Raw genomic sequence first — 23,288 nt, forward strand, 5'->3', positions numbered from 1 at the left:
TTGGTTCGTGGGATCATTCATGTTGGAAGCAGCTTCTGAGGAGTCTGTTCCAGCCTTCTGCTTGGACTGGGACTTTATGGTTAAACCACATTGCCTGGAGGTTTGTCTGTCCCAACTCTGAGCACCTCTTTGCATGGAGCAGACTGGACCCCAGTATCAGAACATGTTCATGCTGGAGATATTTCTTTTTTTTTTTTTCCCTTTATATCTCATTTCCCATGCTGCTGTTGAATTTTGTCATTTAATTGTGCTCAAATCTGGCTCTGTCTTGTCTGTACCCTGCCTCCTCCAAACAGCAAAAAGCTCCTCCTTCATCTTCTCCTGGCCACACAAAACCATCTCTCTGGTGTCTGTAGACCCTAAATCTGGACAAATCCCAGATGAGGAGTCACAAGTGCCCGCTGGAGGGGAAGAATAATTTATCTTGCCCTGATGGCTGCACTCATGGCAATTTGGCACCACGTGTGGCTGTTCATCTCTACGAAGTTTCATGTTTGACTCACAGCCAGGACCCCATCACAAGAATCACAAGAATCACAAGAATCACAAGAATCACAAGAATCACAAGAATCACAAGAATCACAAGGTTGGAAACGACCTATAAGATCATCCAGTCCAACCGTCTCCTCATCACCATTGCCACCACTAGTACTAAACCATATCACGCAGCACGTCACCCAGACGCGTCTTGAACACCGCCGGTATCTTTTAATTCTTCCCAGACTTTAAATCAGAGACATTCTGGTGTCTAATGACAGTTCAGAAGCTTAATGTTTTGCTGTCTTGCCTGTCCTATCAACTGTTGCTTTTATTGGTGTATGGATGGGTCAGGAGCAGACAATAGCATTGCAGGGTCCTGGGTGTGCAGATGCTGTAATGCCATTGAGCCACCAATAAACATTCTGGGCATGGGGAGAGGACTGCAACTTTAGCTTTTGCTGTAAAACAAACCTTTCTGAAAGACAGAAGGATGCAAAGATGCAGATAAAGAACATAAAGCTCTGAGAGTTAAGGGTATGGAAAATGAGAAGTCACAAACACCTATAGCAAAATTGCCAAGGGAGGAAAAGCAATGCCATTGGTAAACCGAAATAATGAGGTGTCCAAAGAGACCTGGCTTCTGTTTGGTTGACATCTCCCAGGGCAGGGCTGGAGGTGAATGGTGAAGAGGGAGGAGAACTTGCCTTGGGGAGATGACGATGCAGAGAACAGCTTAAATAACACCTTACACCACGCCTCTAACAACAGCCACAAGCTACAGAAGTAGGAGGAAATCTTATTGCTTAACCAGAAGCCAACAAAACCTACCTTGTTCACACGTGCTGGAAAGACTTGATTTTAAAAGAAAATAAAAGACAAATTCCCATGGTGGAGCTCAGTGTTTATGACCACAACAGTAGAGACTGGACGAACCTCAGCACACAGAGCAAGGAGGGAATACTGCTCTGCTGCAGTAGGGGGCTGTGGGTGAAGTGGTCGATGCTGCCAACACTACAGGGCTTTGGTGTCTGCCTTTTCACATTAAAATCTAGATAAAGGCACTTGCAACTTGCTGGCCCCTTGTCCTAGACACCTGTACCAGACTGAAGACCACAGCTGCACTGGCTTTCATAGGCTTGAATTCTTCTCCTAAGGAGGACATGGTAAAAATGGCCACAGGCTAGCAAAGGATGTGGCATCTCACACCTCCTGTCCCTTCACACTGCTCAGGCTCTGCCCCCTACTCTGCAGCTCCTTGGTGCCCTCCTGCTCTGTGACAGTGCAACCACGATGCCCTTGGACCCCAATCTTATAGAAATCCCACTGTGCGGAGCAAACCATCCATGGGACCTGCCAGGGATGTGTGTTTGAGGAACAGTGGCTTGGGAGGCACGCTAATATCCTTAGATCATCCTACTGCCCCTGTGCAAGGTGTCTTATAGCCAAGGTGAGAACACACTGGGCAGCCAGAGAGGTAATACCACGGGAAACAGGGACTTCCAGCACTGCAGTTGAGCATCCTGAACATATATATATGTATATGGTTGTTCTGGAGTGGGGAGGGTCAGATTTGGGATGTGGAAGGACAGAGCAGGGCTTGATTCTTGTGGTTATGGAGAAACTCGCCAAGAGTTTGGCTCAAATGCGATGTGGCTGTAATCACAACAATTCCTCTCAAAGAACATTTTTTTTTAAGAGAGGTTTTCCACATGAACAGCTTTTCAGGGCTGAAGCATTTCTGAAGATCCAGCATCTGAGCCAGGCAAACAAAGCACGAGGTGTTGAAGAGAAGCTTACCTTCTGCCACAGGGCCTCGCGGGATGCCAGGGAAGAGCAGGCAGCCACAAACCAGCAGTTCCCAACCTGGCCCTGGTGTAAATCATGGGAACTGATCCCGTCCACAAAGAGATGGGGATCAGCACAGATTTCCTGTGAGACAGGAGAAAATAAACACAGTGAGTGAGGAGGCAGGGAAATACAAAGCAAGGCTACCTGGCAGAGGAAAAATCACTTTCTCTGCTCCTCAGGTTCCCTTTAAATCCCACCCGCAGCTTTGTGCTGGCCTGGCTCATCACACTGGTAGCAGGAGGACCTTGTCCTGCCTTATGCTCTCCCCAGGACATGACTACGTTGCTGCTGAAGTGATGCCAGATCCTCTCCCTGAAGGATGGCTATTCTGTTCCAGCATCAGCACATCTCTGCTATCATTATCCATGGTAATAATGGTACATTTTCACATCACTACAGCCCTAGTGACCCATCTCCTCCTGTAAGTCTACCCTTTGCCTTTTCTGCAAGCCCTTCAGTTCTGACAAAGCTGTTTATCAAGCTTCTCCCTCTCACTTCGCTCTGGGGACCTTATGATGGAAAGGCATTTGGTGCTGAGAGTATCACAGAATCATAGCATGGCTTGGGTTGAAAGCGACCTTAAAGCCCATCCAGATCCTAGGGTCTAACCCAGCCTGGCCTTGGGCATTTCCACAGACACTAAGTGTCTTCATCCAAGAGGCTCACTGTTCTCCAGCAGATGGTGAAACGCTGGTAATGTTGGCTTTGTGAAATGTGAAATACTGCAGGTTTTGTTGTTGTTCTTCTTTTTGGGGTTGTTTTGTTTTTTTTTTTGTGGCCTGATCAGTCCAGTTTGGAAGGCTAAGGCCAGTTGGAGGCTGAAAGTGGATGGGGCAGAGAAAGAGTTGAAAGAAACTTTTTTGCTTTGCTATTCTATCTAATTTAAAGGAGTGAAAGACAAAGCAGATCTCCTTTCTGATCTCCTTTCTTTCGCCCCTTAATTTTTCAGGTTATTTACATCTGAAGTAACACATTCCCCAACCTTTGCACATCAGGACTTGCATTGCTTGTTCCTCATGGGGAGGAATTGCTGCTTCATAAGCATACCAGGACAGATATACCATCCTGGGGACATTCCAGGTCAGGCTGGACAGGCCTCTGAGCCCCTGATGGAGCTGTAGGACTCCCTGTTTGCTGCAGGCAAGTTGATTAGATGGCCTTTAAGAGTCCCTTCCAGCTCAAACGATACCCTTGTTCTATGACTTTATGATCTCCCTTTAATCACACCTAACTCAGCCAGCACTGCACACCTTATAAACAACATGAGATTCATCTGGATAAAGCTGTGTAAATTGGGCAGCGATCAAACCAGCAAGAGAGGGCTGATTCACTCCTGGCTGCCAGTGTTGCAGGAGGTTGGAATAAGCACTAGAGGGAGGCAATCTGACAGCCGCCAACAGCACCTGATCTTTTCAGCATCCCTTAGTGCAGAGAGGGATGGAAGAGGAGCAGTGCTATTTAATAGCAGGATAACAGGGGTTATCCTATTTCACACCATCAAGGAAGCAGCCAAAAGCTTGTGATGCATCTGTCCTGGCTGTCAGTGATGGGGATGATCAGCTCATAGTGGTCCTGCTCTGGGCTCAGAGGCACCATGGCTGAGGACCTCTGCAGCTCTTTCTACCCTTGGGTGAATCCATAGTGCACAAAAATGAACTCACTTGGTTTGGGGTAAGTCAGAAGGTGAAATCATGGAAGCACATTATACTTGGCAGAAATTAGGGTATAGGGTGTTGGGTGATTTCCTCATCACCAAGCAAGTGTCTATGAATTAAAACCGTTTGATTGCTCATTTTAAGACAGGGAAGCCCTGTGTTCTCATCAGAGAAGCAGCCTGTCCTGGTACATAAGAGGAGATCAGTGCATTACTCTCAACTCTCTCAAAACCACAACAGCACCAAGGGTGCCAAGGCTAGAAATGCTCATGTCTGGAAATGCAGAGTCCCTCTGCAAAGCACACATTTCATTTACAGAATCTTAGGATCATAAAGGTTGGAAAAAAACCTCTAAGACCATCTAGTCCAACTGTCCACCTAGCACCAATACTGCCCACTAAACCACGTCCCTAAGTGCCATGTCTCCACAGTTCTTGAACGCCTCCAGGAACAGTGACTGCCACCTCTCTGGGCAGCCTGTTCCAATATTCAAACACTCCTTCAAAGCTTTTCCTAAGATCCAACCTTTGACTCAGCTTCTCTTCCCGCTGTTGCAGAAGGTCCCTAGGGGCACGTTGTTCTCAAAGTCATTCAGGCAGTTCTTCGGATGCTGCAGTAGGCGTTTCCCATTTAGGCGCAAACTTGGATGTGGCATTTCAAGGTGCTTTTGGTCCAGGGCGGTTATGGCTGAGAGCACATCCTTGCTCTATACCCTAGCAGCACATGGATTTTTCAACCTCCTTCCCTAATAATATGCAGAACCTCACAGCAGATTACAGCTAAATTGCAAATCTCCTAGGATCGTGAATGCCCCTAAATGCCACAACCCTCTAGATGTGCCTGGACAGCACTGTGAGCTCTGCACACAACTTGGGCAAGTCCCAAAATATTCAGCAAGACTTGACAGGAGTCCACCCGTAAGGGCAGAGAGAGGCTGCCATGCTGCAAAAGGATAACACAGCATCATCATCCCCAGGATGAAGCTTGGTCCTGGTGGCCTCCCAGTGGACAAACACAGAATCACTCAATGAGTGCAGTTAGAAGGGACTTCCAGAGAGCATCCAACCTGACCCATCTACTCCAAGTAAGATCAGGTGAAGCAGGTCACTCAGGACTGTGGCCAGTTTGGTTTTGAGTATCTTCATGGATAGAAACTCCACAATCACTCTGGGCAACCTGTGCCAGTGCTTAAGCTACCCACAGTGAAAAAGTGTTTTTCTCATGTTTAAATATAATTCTCTGTTTTTTCCGTTATTTGTTCAGTGCTTCTTGTCCCATCACTGGGCACCAGTGAGAAGAGTCTGACTTGGTCTTTTTCATTCCCTACCATCCCTATGCACATTCATAGAATCCAATAGGATCACCTCAAGTCCAACCACCAACCTCTGCCTATGGACCACATCCCTCAGTGTAACATCCACCCTTTTCTTGAATACCTCCAGTGATGGTAACTCCACCACTTCCCTGGGCAGCCTTTGCCAATGCATTACCACTCTTTCCAAGAAGAAAGTTTTCCTAATATTCACACTATTGGAGTCCCTTTGAGCCTTCTTTGCTCAAGGATGAAGAGCCTCACACATTTTCACCTCCTCTGTTGTGCCACATGCTCCAGACTTTTCAAAATATTAAGGAAGAAAGGAAGAAAGGAATCTGTTCCTCCTGCAGACAGGTTGAATGAGAAGGGCCTGGAGTTTGTATGCACAGGAGAAGGAGCGAAGCAAGAATGCTCTTATTGCAGGAGGTCACAACCTTGGTTTCATTCCATTCATTCAACAGGGCCAGTTGGACAAACATTGAATCACCCTCCCGGCACCGTGACCCTGAAAGGAAAGGGCAGCACACAACCACACACATCCACACACTCTGGGGCCTTCTGGGTTCAAACACTGGACATTTCAGCCAGCTCAACCCACACACTCTCTTCAGCAAAGGCCTAGTTTCTGCTCTTCATCTCATAGCAGATGGCTCCTGAGTCACGACTGCTCTTCATCTGGATATGGGTGCTGGACAACAGGGAATGTGGAAGGGACAACCTAAAGCTATGGCTGCAGGAGATATAGTTTTGATGCACAGCTCTTGACTCCACCTCGTCCATTTTTACCCCTCTTGGCTGAGCTTTTTTTGGTGGTGGTATGGGCTTGCAAGGCTGAGTGCTTGCACTGCCTTTAAATTAAATTCTTCATAACTACAACAATGGACAAGGGAAGAGCCACTGGTGTCATCTCTCTAGACTTCAGAAAGGCCTTTCACATGGTCCCTCACAACATCCTTCTATCCAAATTGGAAAGATGTGGATTTGATGGGTTGGCTGTTTGATGGATGAGAAACTGTTTGTGAGATAGCTCCTAGAGAGTGGTGGTCAATGGCTCAAGGTCCAGATGGAGACTGGTGATAAGAAGCATCCCTCAGAGGTCAGTACTGGGATAAATGTTGTTTAGCATCTCCATCAGTGACGTAAACAGTGGGATCGAGTGCCCCCTCAGCAGTTTGCAGATGATACCAAGCTGTGTGGTGCAGACAACCAGATGACCTTTAAAGGTCCCTTCCAACTCAAATGGTTCTATGATTCTATGATAAGAAGAACTTGGCTTGGAGCATCACTGGGGAACCTAGGCAGCGTTAGAGCTATTTACCCTCCTAAAATGGGCTGCTGAAATGGCCACTGAACTGCAGGTAAATAACTATGACTTGGAGAAAGCAGGTGCAGATGGTCCCGTGGAAAGATATAGCCTGATAACAAAGGGAGGGGCAAAGTGATTCAAACTTATCGTGATTCATATCCTGCTTTCTATATTCTTCCTCCTGCAATGAGTGTAGGGCAGAGGTGGACAGCAGTGACAGCGGATGGAGAGGGCTTTGAGGGCCCTGTTGATGAAAGGCTGATGGCAGAGATAGCAGCACTGGCTTATAGGAGTCCAGAATGGGTCTGTGCCAGTTTGCTTCCTATGAGCTTAGATTATTGAAATCCATTAGGAAAAAGAAGACCTGATCATTGCATTTATCTTGTACTTGCTGGTTTAATGTTTCCTCCCACCAAAAAGCATGTGGGCTTTCCCTCTTCTCTCACCTTTAGCACTATTTCCCTCAACAGGCACATTTTCCTTCCAGATGCAATTAAACAAGAAAATATCATCCTTGTTTCCAGCTGGTCCAATTCCACATAGGGCAGCAGGGAGCAAATCATCTTCTAATTGTCTTTATAATTGGCAACTGTCTTATCATAAATGTTCCCCGGTGCAGATTTCTAAGCTTTAGATATGCTGGGGGTCTGGATCATGTCAACCCTGCTGCAGAGAGGGAAAAAAGCTAAGAGGGATAATAACCATGTGAGATGCAACATCTGCTGCATGCCAGGATCAGTTTTAGCTAACAAGATCTTGCAAGGAGCAGACCAGCTTAATTGCATTGCAGAGCTGGGACGCAGGAGACCGGCTCTTTCAGAACGGTGCTTTCACTCAGACTTGCAATATCAGCAAGATAATCTATTAGCTGCACTTCCCCCTTCCTGAGTGACAGGGAACTGAACGGACCTCATGCTGTGAATGTTCAAGCAGAGCAAACAGTGGTGGCACAGGTGGCACAAAGGTCCCTGTGCTGCTGGTATCTCCACTGGGATGTGATTTCATAAACAGCAGTTAGAGAGTTTGCACCTGAGTGACACAAGGAAGAGGAACGGGGTGGGTTTGGGAACCCATAGGTCTGTGTTTTCGTGGGGATTAACGTTTCCCCAGTGGTTCAGCTTCACATGTACAATATGGTAGGTTTTGTTGGCAATATCTGCATCCTGTAAAACTGCTTTGGGGGGTTTTGTATTGCTTCAGCCAGGCATCCCTAATGCTAACCCACCTGACGTACCTCACCCTGTATGTATTTGCATCTGTTATCAGCTCCCACCACACAAAGGGAGTGGGATACTCCACCCACAGTGAGCAGGACTTGTAAAAAGAAGCATCACAAAAATACACTCCCACCAACATCATGACTCTGTTTGTGTACCTCTGTATCACACCGCAGCGTTTGTTTTGGCACCAGAAATGGCGTGGGTAGTTTCAAACAAGATCCAAAGGTCAATTTGCAGGCTTAGCCCTGATGTTTGCTTTTCCCAGTATCCGAAATACAAACGCAAAGAGATCTCTGTTGAAGCAACCAGACAGGGAGAGATGCAACACACTGCAGGAGCACTGCACCATCCCAGGAGCAGATGAGGTAGAGAATTAAAGAGTAATTATAGCTGGAAAAGACCTCTAAGACTATCAAGTCCAACCCATGCCCACCATGCCCACTAACCATGACCCTCAGTGCCACATCTCCATCGTTCTTACCTCCAGGGACGGTGACACCATCACCACCTCCCTGGCAGCCTGTGCCAATGCATTACCACTCTTTCAGAGGATAAACTTTTCCTAATATCCAACCTGAACCTCCCCTAGTGCAGCTTAAGGCCATTCCCTCTCATTTTGTCGTTGTTACCTGAGATCAGAGGCCAACCCCACCTCACCACAACCTCCTTTCAGAGAGTTGCAGAGGGCAATAAGGTTTCCCCTGAGCCTCCTCTTCTCCAGACTAAACAATCCCAGAGCCCAGAAGGAAGTATAGAACGGGAAGGAGGCTGAAACAAGTGCAGAATCCTCTGATTTGGTGTTCCCAGTGCTCCCACCCTTGCTTCATAGTGATGTGCTCTTGGAAAGCCTCATCATTACTCAGCCCAGGGCTTCTTTGGTCTCCACCCAGCCAAAATCAAAGCAAAGGACATGATATCCCCACTTTCAGCATTTCCATGCTTGCAGACACTGTCTAACAGTGAATTGGTTCGGTGTACCTGATAGTAGATCAGATCTGCAGATTTCAGCTCCCAAGCAGGAAGGTCTCCAGGCACCTACTGATAAACCAGGGAGTGGGATGTACAGAGCAGTGAGACGATATGCTCTCAGTAACCCTGGCCAGAGGCAGAAACCTCTTGGCCCCTATTGGTTCCAAGTGCCAGAGTAGTCCAGCCACCACACAGGCCATCATTCCAAGTGGAAAAATGCCACTTGGCTCCTTCACGCACCTGAGTCAGCCTGACCTTTACACATGCACACAACCATGGCACTGGGAAGCAAGAGAATGATGCTGAGCAGACCCAACAGCTTTCAGGGATGGCTCCACCTGGATCTCCTTCCCTCTAGGGGTAGGCATGAGCTCAAGGGAGTTACACCAGAAATGAGGAGGAGAAACAAAGTCCCCTGTCTGCTTTAACTTTCACACCCTAAGAAGGACACGTCCTTCTGATTCAACTCAGTGCTACTGCCCAACTTCTCCCCATTTCCCCCATAGTCCATCATGCCCTTCAGCTTTCCTACAGACCTCCATTAGGACAGCACTAAGATCAGCACTAAAGGTCAGGAAAAGCCCTGGCTTAGCAACATCCTGGGTTTAAAATCCATCCACACTCCAGAGCTCACCTCCTCATCATGGCACACTGCTCCCTTCTGTTACACCAGTACCTGCTGTGGGATCAAACCTCAGCCAGCCTTGAAACCATGTGCAGAACAACCCATGGTTGGGGAGCTTCTCAGTCATGTTGGCACAAATAGACCATGAACCAGATGGATGAGCACGAGTGATGGGGATGGCCACAGCAAGCATCTTTTTGAGCCCTTGGTTCCCATCAGGAACATGGAGATGGGAAGAGAAGACCCTTTTCAAGCAATCTTTGCTGTGAGAAATCATATAATTTTGGGAAGAACAGTTCAAAAACACCCACTTGTTCCACAGCTATTGTGAATCTCAGAGTGAGCTGGTGAATCTATGAGCTCAGCTGCACAGTTCCTGCTTCCAAGGGCCATCATTTGGGTTTGGCACACATGCCTGCCCAACACTGCCCTGCCTGAATCCTAATTCCTGTGTTGCACTGAAAGTCAATCTTCTAAAACACAATTTAGAAACCCAAATCACGCCTTTTATTATTATTAATTATCTTAAGAGTCAAGAAATGGAAAAAGAGAGCACAAAGCTGCAAAGGAAAATTATCTCCACCCTCTGCAATGCATGTCAAAACATCTTAGATAGTTTCCAGCAGGGATACTTCTCACATCTGCTTAAGCAACACTATACCAGGGCTAGGATCTGCCCCTAAGTTTGTGGTTGTACTGTATTTATAACACAGCAGCACCTTGATTCAAGACCAGCACTTGACCCCACCACAGACCCAATTAATCCCTGTTTGTGCATTGGTGACGAAGAGGTTATCATGAGTTTAAGCTATTTAAAGAAGTGACTTCCAGCCCACACCTATCCTGGTTATTCATACTCTGGGCGTAGCTTTGCAAACACAGAAACACACTTTATGAGAAAGCCAACATCGAGAAATGTGGACACGTGAGCTTCTGTAACATGAGATGGGAGATGGAACATGGATGGGAGAAAATCATTCAAAAATTCAAGCAACAAGAAAAGGTGCATTCCTACTGCTGGCAAGAGAAGGCAGCAGAGAGGAGTTTGTCAGCAGTGTGGGCTCAAATCACACCATAAGCATCCAGCATTGGCTGGTGCTGGCTGGACCCTCCAAGGGGAATTTCAACAAACAGAAGGAAACCCATATTTAATAACCAAAGTGACCCAACAGGGATCTTCCTGAAGCAGTCTCAGGTCATGGAGCTAGAAGTGTTCACAGAGTTGCTAAACCCAAGCAAGTTTCATCTCTCCTCAACAGCATCCTTGTTTCCTATGGTGATTTCTTCCATGCAGCATTCCCAGACAAGACTTTGAAGCCTTTAATACATGCCCACTTTACTGCCAGTTTAGTGAGAGATGCAGTGATGTTCGTACATCATCCATAGCTCCAAGATGGGAAGATGCACAAGCCCTCCCAGGGATAGGTGAGTCTCCATACAAACTCACAACATGGTTTGCATATTGTGTATACATGGTTAGACTTCTAGCTGGTTTCTCCCATTATGAAGCACTCTATTTACATGTTCCATGATTATTTCTTACATAACTCCAGTGGTGGTTTTTGCACCAGGACACACTCAAGCTTCAAGCATCCACAAACACTGCTTATTAAGATAGTTTGTTCACCCTTCTCTTCTTGAAGGGGAACCAGGAGGAATGCATCACCAAATGGTTGTTTCTTACTAAAGATCCAGAAGATACTGGTTGCTTTGCTTGGTCACCCCTTCCAAGCTGCAGCCTCTTGTGCTGGTCAACATTGCTGGACCAGCTGTCATTCCAAGGTGTGATGCTTCATCTCTGTTTTCTTCTTGTGATGTCTGTGTGAGTCTCCACCAGCCTCAAAGGGAGGAGAAATGGCAAGCTTCCTTTGCCCCAAAGAGATGGCTGAAGCCCTAATCCCTTTTAGGGCACCTGGAAAGCCAAGGACAAGACGGGAGGAAGCCAGAGCCCATTTCTATACAGAAGGATAGACCAAAAAGGGACCCATTGGTGGATTTTGAGAGATGAGCATCCAGGTGAGGGTGTGAACAGGTCAGCATCTCACATAGCTTGGCACCCTGCTTGGAGCTGGTGAGTTCAGCTACCTGTGCTCTGCTTTAGGTCACTAAAGCCTGCATAAACACTGCAGCCACTGTACTTCCTCAATGATGCTTGTCATCCCCTCCCACCGTCTGTGCTAAATTATGTATATCAGAGGAGAAACAGTACCACTCCACTTACTGTCGAATTACGTTGGGGTTTTATTTTAAAAAGGGACAACTTGGGGAATTTAATACTCCATACAACTCAATCAGACAGAGTCAGTCCCTTGGCAGCAAGGAAAGGACAAGCCCTTGCCCTGGGGCATTGACAAAGACAGATGCTGGCTGCATTTTTTCACCCCTGGTCAACTCGTTGATGCTTTTGAATCTGACTGGAGCCCAGGGCATGCTGAGCAAGGCAAGATGGAAAGATGATGGAGAGAGGATTCATACCCGCTTCCCTACAGGCATAGGCATCCCTCTGCTCAGGGTAATCATAAATCTACCACATATTTAAAGGAGGAAGAAATGGAGAAGCAGCGTTTCCCCAGCGCACACAAGATATGAGCAGTGCATGCTAAAGCTTTGCCAATTCTTACACACATACAAATTCAAATCCACAGGTGAGGACTGGTCCTTAGAACAAGTGATCCGGAGCTGTGGTTTATTTTCCCCTCCTGGAAATGCTTTAAATAAAACTGGCTGGTGCTTAGAGGAAGTGGCTCTAGCTTAATTCAATGGGAAGTTAATTCAAGGAAATCCCGTGACCACTTGTCGTGCAGAAATTCAGCCGATGCATTGACTGCAGTTCCCTCTGGCTTTAGACTCAGCAGACCAAGGAAATGGCTCCTCTGCTCCAGCTGCAGGGTTCCATCCTCCACCCATGCTTCCTCTTATTTGTTTCTTTCTTTAACCACTTATCACAGCAACTGATGTCAGCCCTCAGTTTTACCATGCCTAGTGTTTCATTTTCCTTTTTCAAGAGGCAGCACCATGCCTAACCAAGCTCCTTTGCAAGGGCTTTGGTGCCAGCAGAACCCAGAGACGGAGTCCCATGAAATCCCATTTTCTCCCAAGACTAAAAAAATCAAAGCTGCATTGCTCATCTTGGTCCTCAGAAGCTCATGTGGGTCAGGCTGGATATTAGGAACAATTTCTTCTTGGAAAGAGTGGTGAGGCATTGGCACAGGCTGCCCAGGGAGGTGGTGGGGTCACTGTCCCTGGAGGTGCTCAAGAACCATGGAGATGTGGCACTGAGGGATGTGGTCAGTGGGCATGGTGGGGGTGGTCTTAGAGATCTCACCAGCAGTGCTTGCACAGAGATTAAAGGCTTGGCTTCACCCAGAGCACAAGCTGCCCTGTACCTGCCCCACACCCTAACCCTCCTGAACCCTACAGCCCAATCTGCAAAGGTTTTACACCATTCCCTTCCACTTTCCTCAGAGAGGGCAGCAGATGCCCTTGGCTCCTTTCTGTGATACTCTCTGCTCCCACTGTCCTCCATTACAGACTCAGCTACGATAATTTCTAGACATAGACACATGGCTGCATTAAAATGTAAGCCATAAATCTGATCTGCTGATTTTAGCACTGGTTTTGCATTTTTGGCTGTGTCCTTCTGAGGCTAAAGATGGAGCAGACTCCCTGGCTGCTTTCTCATTGAACACTGCCCATGCCAGGCAGCTTAGTCTGATGCTAAGAGGCAAAACATGTGTGTGTCACCACGGGGCCACAACCCTGGGAGGATCTGGTGAAATCTGCTGGGACAGATCCAGGGTCAGCATCCAGATCAGTGAGAACTGAGAGCTCTTGAAACAATCATAAATAATAACAAAAATTATCTCATCCTTCCTGGACTGGGAATAGGTAAACAGTGCTGACTTAAGGCTTAAAAACAAGATAAACTCAGAAACTGCACTGCAAGGTGATCAATCCCCTTACTGGCAAGGAGCAACCAAATTGGCAGCCAGCTCCAGGCTTCAGAGAGCACAGCAGATAAATGAACAGGTGAGCAGCTCATAAATTCCTAAGTGCAGAAATGCAAAAGTCTGGAAGGACTCTGACTCTGTAATGGATAGCAGAGAGGCTGCGGACTCCCATTTAGAGGAGATGGTTCATCCATTGGTAATGCTATTCACAGGCATCCCTAGCCTCCTATGGGCAGGACCAAAGCCTCTGGATGGACCATAAAGTTGCCCAGGGAGGTGGTGGAACCACTGACTCTGGAGGTGTTTAAGAGAAGGGTAGATGGTGCACTGAGTGACATGGCCTAGAGATTTGGCACCCCAAGTTCTAAGAGCTCTAAGAGTAAAGCTCCACAAGATTTTAGCCTCTGGATCCCCACTATCATCACCCTTCTGCTTTTGCCAGCTTCCCAGCCTGTGTTGTACGCTGGGGAAAAGACCTTTTAATGCAGAAACTTGCGGGCAGGCAAGAGCCGGTCCTGCTTTTAGTGGATTAGTTCATTGACTCCTCTTTCACTCCAAGAAAACCCCGCAGGGATGGATTGTATAACCCTCACTCAGCAAGGGAAAGGAGATAAGTGCTTCATCATGCAAGGAAAAAGGAATCGGAGAGATACTCTCCTCTCCTGCAGTGTCCCCTCCTCATCCAAAGACACTGAATTTAGAAGAAAATGGAAATAGGACAAAATCCCTACGGACAAGTCAGTCTAGATATATGTCAGAGAAGTGGCTGCTGAAAAATGGTATTCCCCAGTTCTTAAAACAAAATAGCTATCGTATGGCTGGAAACAAAAAATATAAGTAAAAAGGGCTGTGAAAGAAAGCATCTCTCCTCAGTGCCAAAGCAAGGTTGAAAATGCCCCAGTTGTCCAGCTGGAAGACCTCCTCCTGCCCACAGCCCTTCTTAAAATGTCTGGCCTTTCTTTTTCCAAAGAAAACTACGCCAGCTCAGAGCTTCTCCCTTCCAAACATCTTTCATAGAATCACAGAATCACAAGACTGGAAAGGACCTACAAAATCATCCAACCGTCCTCCCACTAACATTGCAACCACAAGCCACTAAACCATATCTCATAGCTCCTCATCCAGACTTTCACCCAGATAGCATTGCCACTTAGCAAGAACCTATCTTTGCACTGTTCAAGCAGGGTCAAATTCCCTCGAGAATTCCTGCAGAGAGAATTTGGTGCTTGAGAGCAGACTACAAAGAGCTAAAAAAAAATATCCTGATAACAGGGATGGAGAGCAGGACTCTTCCCCTGCAGACAGGATGGTGCAGGCTTCATCCAAGACAGTTCCTATAGTTGTTGCAACCTGCAGGCTTGAGCTCACAGCGCAAAGGTGCAGCAGCACCATGACTATTCATGACCTAAGTCTTCCATCTGGTCTAATTTACTTCCCATAGGGCATAGTGATGACCTGGTGACCAGCCAGAAAGTCTCAGCAGCAGATAGAATGAGTCCAGGTCCTGAGCCAACAACTGGTCCTCTTTGAAACAGGGAGAAAAGACAACCTTGCTAAGGCCAGGAGGAACTAATGAGCCTAATTTAACCCCATATCAACCTCATGGCATCTCCAGTAGCAGTCTGTACACAAGACCTGTGTTTTGAGACAGTGATTTTAGGAGTGGTGAGCTGTTTTCCAGCAGGGTAGACAAGCCTCTTCCTCTCCAGACCACGAATGGTGTTCCCAAGGAATGGGATGGGATAGGATAGGGGAATTGAATGGAGTGGAATAGAGTAGAGTAGTTCAGTTGGAGAGGATCTTCAAAGATCATCAAGTTCAACTGCCTGACCACAACTAACCAAAAAGTTGGGCTTTAACCAAGTGCCTCCTGAATATTAACAGGCATGGGGCATCAACCACCATTCTGGAAGCCTGTTCCAGTGTCTGATCACACTTACAGTAAAGAAGTATTTCCTGACATCCAGTCTGACCCTCCCCTGGCACAGTTTCATGCTGTTCCCTTATAATCTGTCATCCAGATTACTGATACAAACACTGAACAGGACTGGTCCTAGAACTGAGCCCTGAGGACCACATGAGGAAGTGGCTACCAGCCAGATGTCACCCTGCTGACTATGATCCTTTGAGCTCAACCATTGAGTCAGTTCATCATCCAGTGTAGTGTGACCTCATTTATTGCACAGTTGGACAATTTGTCCAGAACGATGCTGCAAAAGTCTAAATAAAATCCAGAAAAATTACATCCATTGCTTTCCTTATTTCAGCCCTAATTTCTGCCTCCCAGCTTGCATGTCTGCCAGCCTCTTCCCAGTACCATCTCTCCTCATTTATCCAGCCCCTAAAATCCTGGATTATCTCACCTAATGCACAGACTATCTCTTCTTCACACTGCTGTTTCTTTGCTGCACCACAGCATCTGTATCTCCAATGGAACCTGCAAAACTCAGAGTTTGAGGATCAAGCACCATGTGCCCCATTACACAGATCTCTTTTGCCTTCATACAGCAGCAGACAGAGGGAGAAGGAGCTTCAAGCGCTCAGCCCAAAACACCAAGTTTAATCCCTGATGCAAACGCCAAGCTTTGCTGCCAGAAAGAACCCCTAATGCTGGCCAAGCCAGCTCCAGAATCTGATTTGGCTCAGCAACAAAACAGTCTCATTTTTGAATGGCTACACAAAACAACAGCTCTTCAAGGCCCACTTCCTGGTATGGCTTCCCTCTCTCTGACACACTCCAGCAATTAGCTTTCTGGCTCAGCTGTGCTGGAAGATGAAGTCATCCAGAGAGCAGCCACCAGAGCTAAAGCCCAGCATGAGGGCTTGTCCAGCTGCTACATCTGCAAAAAGCTGGCTTCCAAAGGAGATCTGGAGGCCAGGAGAGCAGGCAGGGAGGGAAGATGCTCTGGGAAAAAACAAGGCTGAGACCATTACAGAAAACATTGCAGCACCAGATGTGGGAGGTTATATCAAGTTGCCCGAGATGGGTTATTCACCAACTGCTCCAGGAAGGCCTCCCCTTCTCCCATCAAACAAGAGGGAGAGTGGTGCAGAGATTGTTTTTTTTGGCCACTGCAGGTTCTGGGAGTAAGTGGAGGAGTAGAAAGGATGAAGCAGTTCCAGTTGAGGCACTGAAACAAGTTGCCCAGAAATGTGTGTGTGTCCCATCCCTGGAAACACCCAGGGTCAGGATGGATGGGCTCTGAGCACCTGATGGATCTGTGAGTGTCCCTCTTCACTGCAGGGGAGTTGGACCAGATGGCCTTTAAGGGTCCCTTCCAACTCAAAAGATTCTATGCTGCTAGGTATGGGAAGGGAAAGAAGGTACTTGCACACACAAAGAATGGGAATGAGACCCTGCTAGAGCTAATTCCCACTACCCCAGTGAGCTCAGTGCAGCTACTTCTCACACACCAGTGAAGAGCTTAGCTCTTACATATCACTTCCCCACACAGATGGTAAGCAACACCCTTTCTGTGAAAGCAAACAGCTGTTGTAACATCCAACACTTCTTATTTCCACTCTCCACCCACCCTGTTTCCACAGCAGAGCCCAGGGCATGGTGTACTCTTGAGCCTTATCACACAGCCTGAGCTGAAACTCTCCCAAACAAATCATGGCCATGGCCTTGAGAGATAGCAGAGGTGCGTGCACAGCATCCCCTGCCTGCAGAGAGCATCCCAAGGTCTTGTGGACTGCATTTCTGGGTCAGGAAGCCCTCAAAGGAGTGCTTGCTGAGAGCTGGGAGTGTCACTTTGCTTGTTTTCTAAATGGGGATTGATGATGGTTGAGCTTGATGATTTTAGTGGCTGTTTCCAATCTTACTGATTGGAATGTAAGAAAAGGGTTGCTGACTGTCACAGAAAAAAAGATGTTGGCGGGACAAAGGGAACAAAATGTGCACACAGTACTTTGCACAAACCTCAAGGAAGAACCCAGGACAGAGCAGAAGGAATCACACAGAGAGAAATGAGATCTCCTTCTTCAAGGGCCTGCCGGGATGCTGGGCTCAGCTGCACAAAAGGAGCCTGTTCAGCACCGACCCTCCCATCACACAGAGCCCTTTTATTCACCCCACGGACTGCCCTCACAGGAACAGACACAGCTCTGTTCTACACACCCCTCTCCCTCCAGCATTCTGGCCACATGAAGTGCTGGAGGAATGGAGGACAGCAGTGCCCAACACCAGCAGAACCTCTCTGGGCGCAGGGAGGGGCAGGGGCTGCAGCTGCTGAGCAGTTCACCAGTATCATAGAATCACAGACTTGAGTTGGAAGGAGCCACTAAAGGCCATCTGGTCCATCTCTCTTGCAATGAACAGGGACACCACAGCTCCATCAGGTGCTCAGACTCCCATCCAGCCTGATTTTGGGTGTCTCCAGGGATGGACATCTATCACACTTCTGGGCAACCCTTGCCAGTACTTCACCATCCTCATGGTAAAAAACCTTTTTTTTCACATCCTGTCTGAATCTCCACTCTTTTTAGTTTGAAACCATCTCCCCTTGTCCTATCACAACAGATCCCGCTAAAGAGTCTGACCCATTCATACAGCCCCAATGAAAGGCTGCTATCAGGTCTCCCTGGAGCTTTCTCATCTCCAGGCTGCACAGCCCCAGTTCTCTCAGCCTGTCCTCATTGGAGAGGATGGTTCCATCCTTTGGATCACTTTTGTGGCCCTGCTCTGTATGCACTCCAACAACTCCATGTCTCTGGTCATGGTTGCAGATTGGACCCAGCACCTCTACACTCAGCCCCCAAAGCCCACCTCTTCAAAACCCCCCAAACACCTCTCCTGCTCATAGATTATTTTCTTTTTCATTTGCAAATGCATAAGCAAGGAAATACAGCTATCTCTTTGCTCTACTAGATCCACCAGACTTAAGAATATGATCCAGCAATCAGGTTGCAAAGCATCTCTCTGACTTATGCACAAAGAAACAGAGTCATGGAGAAACCTCCAGTGGGCTCCTGGGCCCACTCCTCAGTGCAGCAGGTCTCCTTATATTCACAGAGGTTCATGCTGCTGATAAACCTTTCCAGGGAGAGGATAGCTTGTCTGGGACTTAGTGTTGCAGTTGGTAAAGCACTGGGCATATTGGGGTTTCCTGAGAGATGGGGTGGTGGAAAGCAGCATTAAGGGGCAAGGGAATGGGCACACTTACTTTTGGCCTCTTCCACTGAATGCCCTGGATCCTTGACTTGTAGAAGAGTGAGTCATCGTTGGCAGGGAAAAGAGGGTCCTCAAAGAGCTGCTTTTTCCTCAGGCATTCCTTCTTCAGGGCAGTGTAGCGCTGGTTCTCATAGGGCTTCACTGAGGAAAACATCCTTTCCTACTGACTCTGGGGGGACAGAAAAAGCAGGAGTGAGATGGGTAGGGTATGGCTATGGATACCCCATCCTCCTCTGCAACACCTGGACCCAAAAGTCATGGCTAGAAGCCATGGAGACCAAAAAGGCATGGCTGGAGGACATCCCCTGGCTTCTGCCCAAGCCTTCCCCCAGTTTTGACGGGTCTGAGTTACTGCACACTTTTTGGGTCCTTTAGAGCACCTGTGGCTCCCTCTCCTATAAGGATTAAGCCATACCACAAGGTAGCAGCACGCTCCAGTTTAAACAGGCAGGAAAAAGCCTGTATCTGAATGAGGAGATGGGTGATTCTTCTAAATTAACTGATTGCCTGGACTCATGTCTCTGAATTCCCCCAGGGTTGGACAAACACCACTCAAACAGGCACAGAAGGAGATGACAGCCTGACTTACAGTGAATTCATAACCTGTTTGGGGTTTTCCTGAGGAAAACTGAAGCCTGAAGAGCTGAAGGATGAGAAGATGCCCCCAGGTTAGCTGTATGTGAGCAGCTTTTATGGTCTACTGCAGAGCAATGGGGCACCCTGGGTGGTGCCTACACAGAGCAGGTTCTCAGCCCACTATCACACAGAGGGAACTTTGTCATGGTTAATATTAAACATTTCAAATCCTGGATGCCCCATTTAAAGCAGAAAACATTCCTCAGTCGTCTCGAGGTGATGATCATTTATCTGCTCAGAAGGCAGCAATGAGTGCAGGCCATCCCCAGAGGACCAGGGTTTCGAGAAGCACCTTCTGCTCAAAATTACATACACACACACTTCATGGTTTCATCAGAGAAGCCAGTTCATCAGTAGGCTTGATCAGATCTGTTTTTAATTAAAAAAAGACCTCTTGGCAGCATGCCCTGTGTTTTCAGATTAATTATTCTGTCTTGACAAGCTTCTAGCTTCTAGGGTAGAGATGTGAATTTAGGAATCCAGCAGACAGCAGAAAACCACTGTCCAGATGATTCTGAGAGAAAGCAGCACCTCATCAAGGACCCTCATTGCTTGGTCATTGGGTACCAACCCTTTTGCTTTGGTTCTCATCCCTCCATCCCATAGGAAGAATTCTCTCACCTCAGACAGAAGGGAAGGGGGAACCTCCTGCAGTTTTCCCCTCTACTAAACCATAGCTCCTCTTCTACAGCTACTTCCCTAAAAGTACCCCATGTTTAAATATTCATGCATCATTTTTCTCTCTCCCCAAAATAGGGCGTCCTGTTGATTCTGTTGATCATTACTGAGCTTGATGGAGTTGCAGGTATCCCTATTTACTTCAGTGGAGTTGATGACATTTAAGGTCCCTTCCAACTCAAACAACTCTATGATTCAGCAGAATATACATCCAGCAGAATATACATCCAGCAAGCTGGCCAAACTCACTGATCCCAGCAAGATGTATAAATACTATATCCCTATTGTGGTTAATGAATATCCACAGATATGAGAAGGAAGTTGCAGGAAGAGCTGACTGGAAGCAGAAAACGTGTGAACATCCATAGTTCCAGGGACTGTACAATCACTTATGTGATCATACACCCATGTCAGAGTGGTTTCACTTTCCTCACTGATGAATGAAGTTCTCTTAATTCAGTAGGTATTGGAGAGACAAATTGATGCCCTTGCTGAGAGTATCATCCAACCCACTGACCTTTTCTTGCCTGGGTGAGATGAAAACACTTCACTCCTGCAAAGCACAGGTTTTAATTGCTGGCATTTATCAGCTTGATTAGGAGCACAAGTGCTTATCAGCCAAGGCCTGATTGAAGCCAAAATAACCCACTTGTTGTTAGCTCCACAGGTCTCCCTGCTGCTGAGGTCTGGTTGCTAAAGCAGCTTGTGAGGTACTTTGTCACCCACATTTCTCCAACATGCCTTGTGTCTCCCAGCATGGGATAATTATGCAAAAGGGTGATTAGGCCCTTACTTAAATGAGATCTAAATTCCAAGAGAAGCACTGCCCTGGATAGACTTCATAGGACATGTGGGATTTCATAGGATGTGGCTCTGGGCAGCCTGGTCTGGTGGTTGGTGGCCCTGCACGCAGCAGGGGAGTTGAAACTAGATGACCATTGTGGTCCTTTACAACCCAGGCCATCCTATGATTCTATAACTGGGGCAATAGGTTGACATATCTTCACTGGGAAACCACTGGTACTGTGTGGTCAACAGCTCACTCACCCCAAGTCCTTCCTCTGCAGGCACAGTGTTCAGTGATGATCCTGCAGGACTATGGATTTGGAATTGTACAGTTTCTAATGCTTTATCTTACAGTGCAAAGGCAGGGGGAGAAGGATTCTGCTATAGCAGATATAAGATGAATTATTCAAAGACACGAAATACGTGTCTTTATAGAGGATGTATCCACGAGATGCTGTGCAGAAAGAACTTGTGAGAGTTAGGAATAGAGCCTGGAGGGGAGGGGAAGTCTTGTGACTTTTGAAAAGCCATGCTCAAGTTAAGGCAGAAGTTATGGCTTTGATGCAGGAGATGCCAACCACCACTCCACTGCCTGTCCTGTGGCCAAGGGCTGGCATCTGGGTGCTCATTCATAAGATTACTGCTCTGCAATCACAGCTTGGAGCTGCTTTTTCCAACAACCTTTGCAATGTTTACCTCCTTGTGATGCCCTGGGCAGTGTCCATCCTGATGAGAATGGGTCAAAAGTTCTCTCAGCCAAGCTCATCAGCCTTCCTGTGGCCCAGATCTGCCTGTGGGGGTGACTCCTTGCCTATCCCACACCAGGGTGACTGTCACCCTTGGCCAAGAGGATGGAAATGGTTGGTCAGGATGGATGGAGCTCTGGGCAGCCTGGTCTGATGCCTGATTTAGTGGCTGGCAATGCTGCCCATGGAAGGGGGGCTGGAACTTGATGATTTTTGAGGTCCATTCCAACCCAAGCCATTCTATGATTCTATGAAATAGGATTGAGTTGCAAAGAAAAAGCCAAGCTAAAGGAGAAAGGAAAATGCTCAGGACCCTTTTTTTTTTTCTTTTTTTTTTTTTTTTTTTAATTGCAAAATAATTGAAAGGGAGGGCTGGGGGAAATGTTTTTGGGGCAGTGTTAAAAATCATTACTCTCTTTAATTTGTAGCACTTCATGCTTACCAGGCTGAACTTCAGATCTGCCACATTAAAATGCTGAAGGACTGCCTGAGCACCCTTTGCCTCCTTGCACAAAGCTAGCATGCTCACGGAGCAAGGAAAGCAGACGTCATTAACAAAACCCCACACACCTGTTTGTGCATGGGTAAGAAATGAAACCCGCGCTTCCAACCCCCTATGCAGAGCTGAAATGGAACAGAGATCTGAGCCTGACCTCAGTTCAGCCACCAAGCAGTTAAGCAAGAAGCTGTTTGCTGGGGAGGGAGCCAGATGCATGACTCAGGGCTGCTGTGGACTCCCCCTTCCAGCTCCTGCCAGCTGGTTGTGATCCCAGCTCCAAGCACTGCAACAGAATAACTATTGAAAGTGTCTGCACCGGCCAGGACCAAATGTCTGCTGATGTATTCCTTCCTTTCTCAGAAATCACTTCCTTTCCTATCCTTCCAGCTTGCAGGCTTTGCCAGCAAAGGCTCACCACACTTATCTCAGGGCTGCACCCTGGCCAGGGAGCAAAGGGCTCCTTGCTTGGAGATCCTACAGTTTTTATTTGTCTGGAGACATGTCAGACCAAACAATTTGTCCTTACAGGGTGCGATCTACGTTCTCACTGAGCAGGAGACAACCTTGGTATCACATTGCAATGTGGCACAGGTCAAAGAGAAGACGAGGTGGGGACCAGGCACGGGACTCACAAAGCCCCAACCAGGTGCAGTCATGAGGAAAATTTACAACCTACAAACCACAACCCTCAATGGCAGAACATTCAGAGTACTCAGAGCAGACAGGCTCTGTCCAAAAATTTTGTTTAACTTGTCTTTTCCAGCCTTCTCATGTGCTTCTTTAGGAAGAGAGGTAATAGCCTTCAGTTGCACTAGGGCAGGTTCAGGTTGGGTATCAGGAAACATTTATTCTCTGAAAAAAGGGGTAACATATTGGGGCAGGCTGTACAGGGAGGTGGTGGGGTCAACCATCCCTGGAGGTGTTCAGGAAACGTGGAGATGTGGCACAGTGGGACGTGGTCAGTGGGCATGGTGGGATGGGTTGGGGTTGGACTTGGGGATCTGGGAGGTCTTTTCCAGCCTTAATGCCTCCATGATTCTGTGGACACTGGGAATTGCTCTTCCAGCTATGGACACAGAAGTCCTGCTCTGCAGGGGAAATGCTGCCAACACAAGAGCAGCTTTATGCACTCTTTTTCCACAATCTGGGAAAGAAGCAGCCAAACCACAAATCCCTTTCTACACAGAACATGAGATAAGTGCTCCGCACACATGTCTACAAACAAAAAAACCTCAAGATACAGGCCATAAAGTGACACTCTCATTTAAGGGCCATTGGGACCAGCAGCACAGTTGGCAGCAGGTTTGAACTGCGTTCCCAAAGCTCTTTCCCATTCCCGTGGGTGCATCCACCGTTGATTTGCTTGGACACAAAGTGGCATGGCCTGGAGCCAACAGCACCG

At 47.4% G+C, this 23,288-nt stretch overlaps 1 protein-coding gene across 1 annotated transcript in view; it reads right to left on the reverse strand.

Moving 5' to 3' along the window:
• The window catches only part of CAPN5 (calpain 5), a 50,159-nt gene that overhangs the window by 18,235 nt on the left and 8,636 nt on the right, over positions 1 to 23,288 (reverse strand). The window contains exons 2-3 of the mRNA XM_048966640.1: positions 18,534 to 18,710; positions 2,278 to 2,409 (exon numbers count right to left, since the gene is read on the reverse strand). Coding sequence (XP_048822597.1) covers positions 2,278 to 2,409; positions 18,534 to 18,695 — 294 coding nt within the window. The 5' untranslated portion in view covers positions 18,696 to 18,710. The remainder of the gene's footprint in view (positions 1 to 2,277; positions 2,410 to 18,533; positions 18,711 to 23,288) is intronic.

Source organism: Lagopus muta, chromosome 1 (genome assembly GCF_023343835.1).
Source record: "Lagopus muta isolate bLagMut1 chromosome 1, bLagMut1 primary, whole genome shotgun sequence".
NCBI lineage: Eukaryota > Metazoa > Chordata > Aves > Galliformes > Phasianidae > Lagopus > Lagopus muta.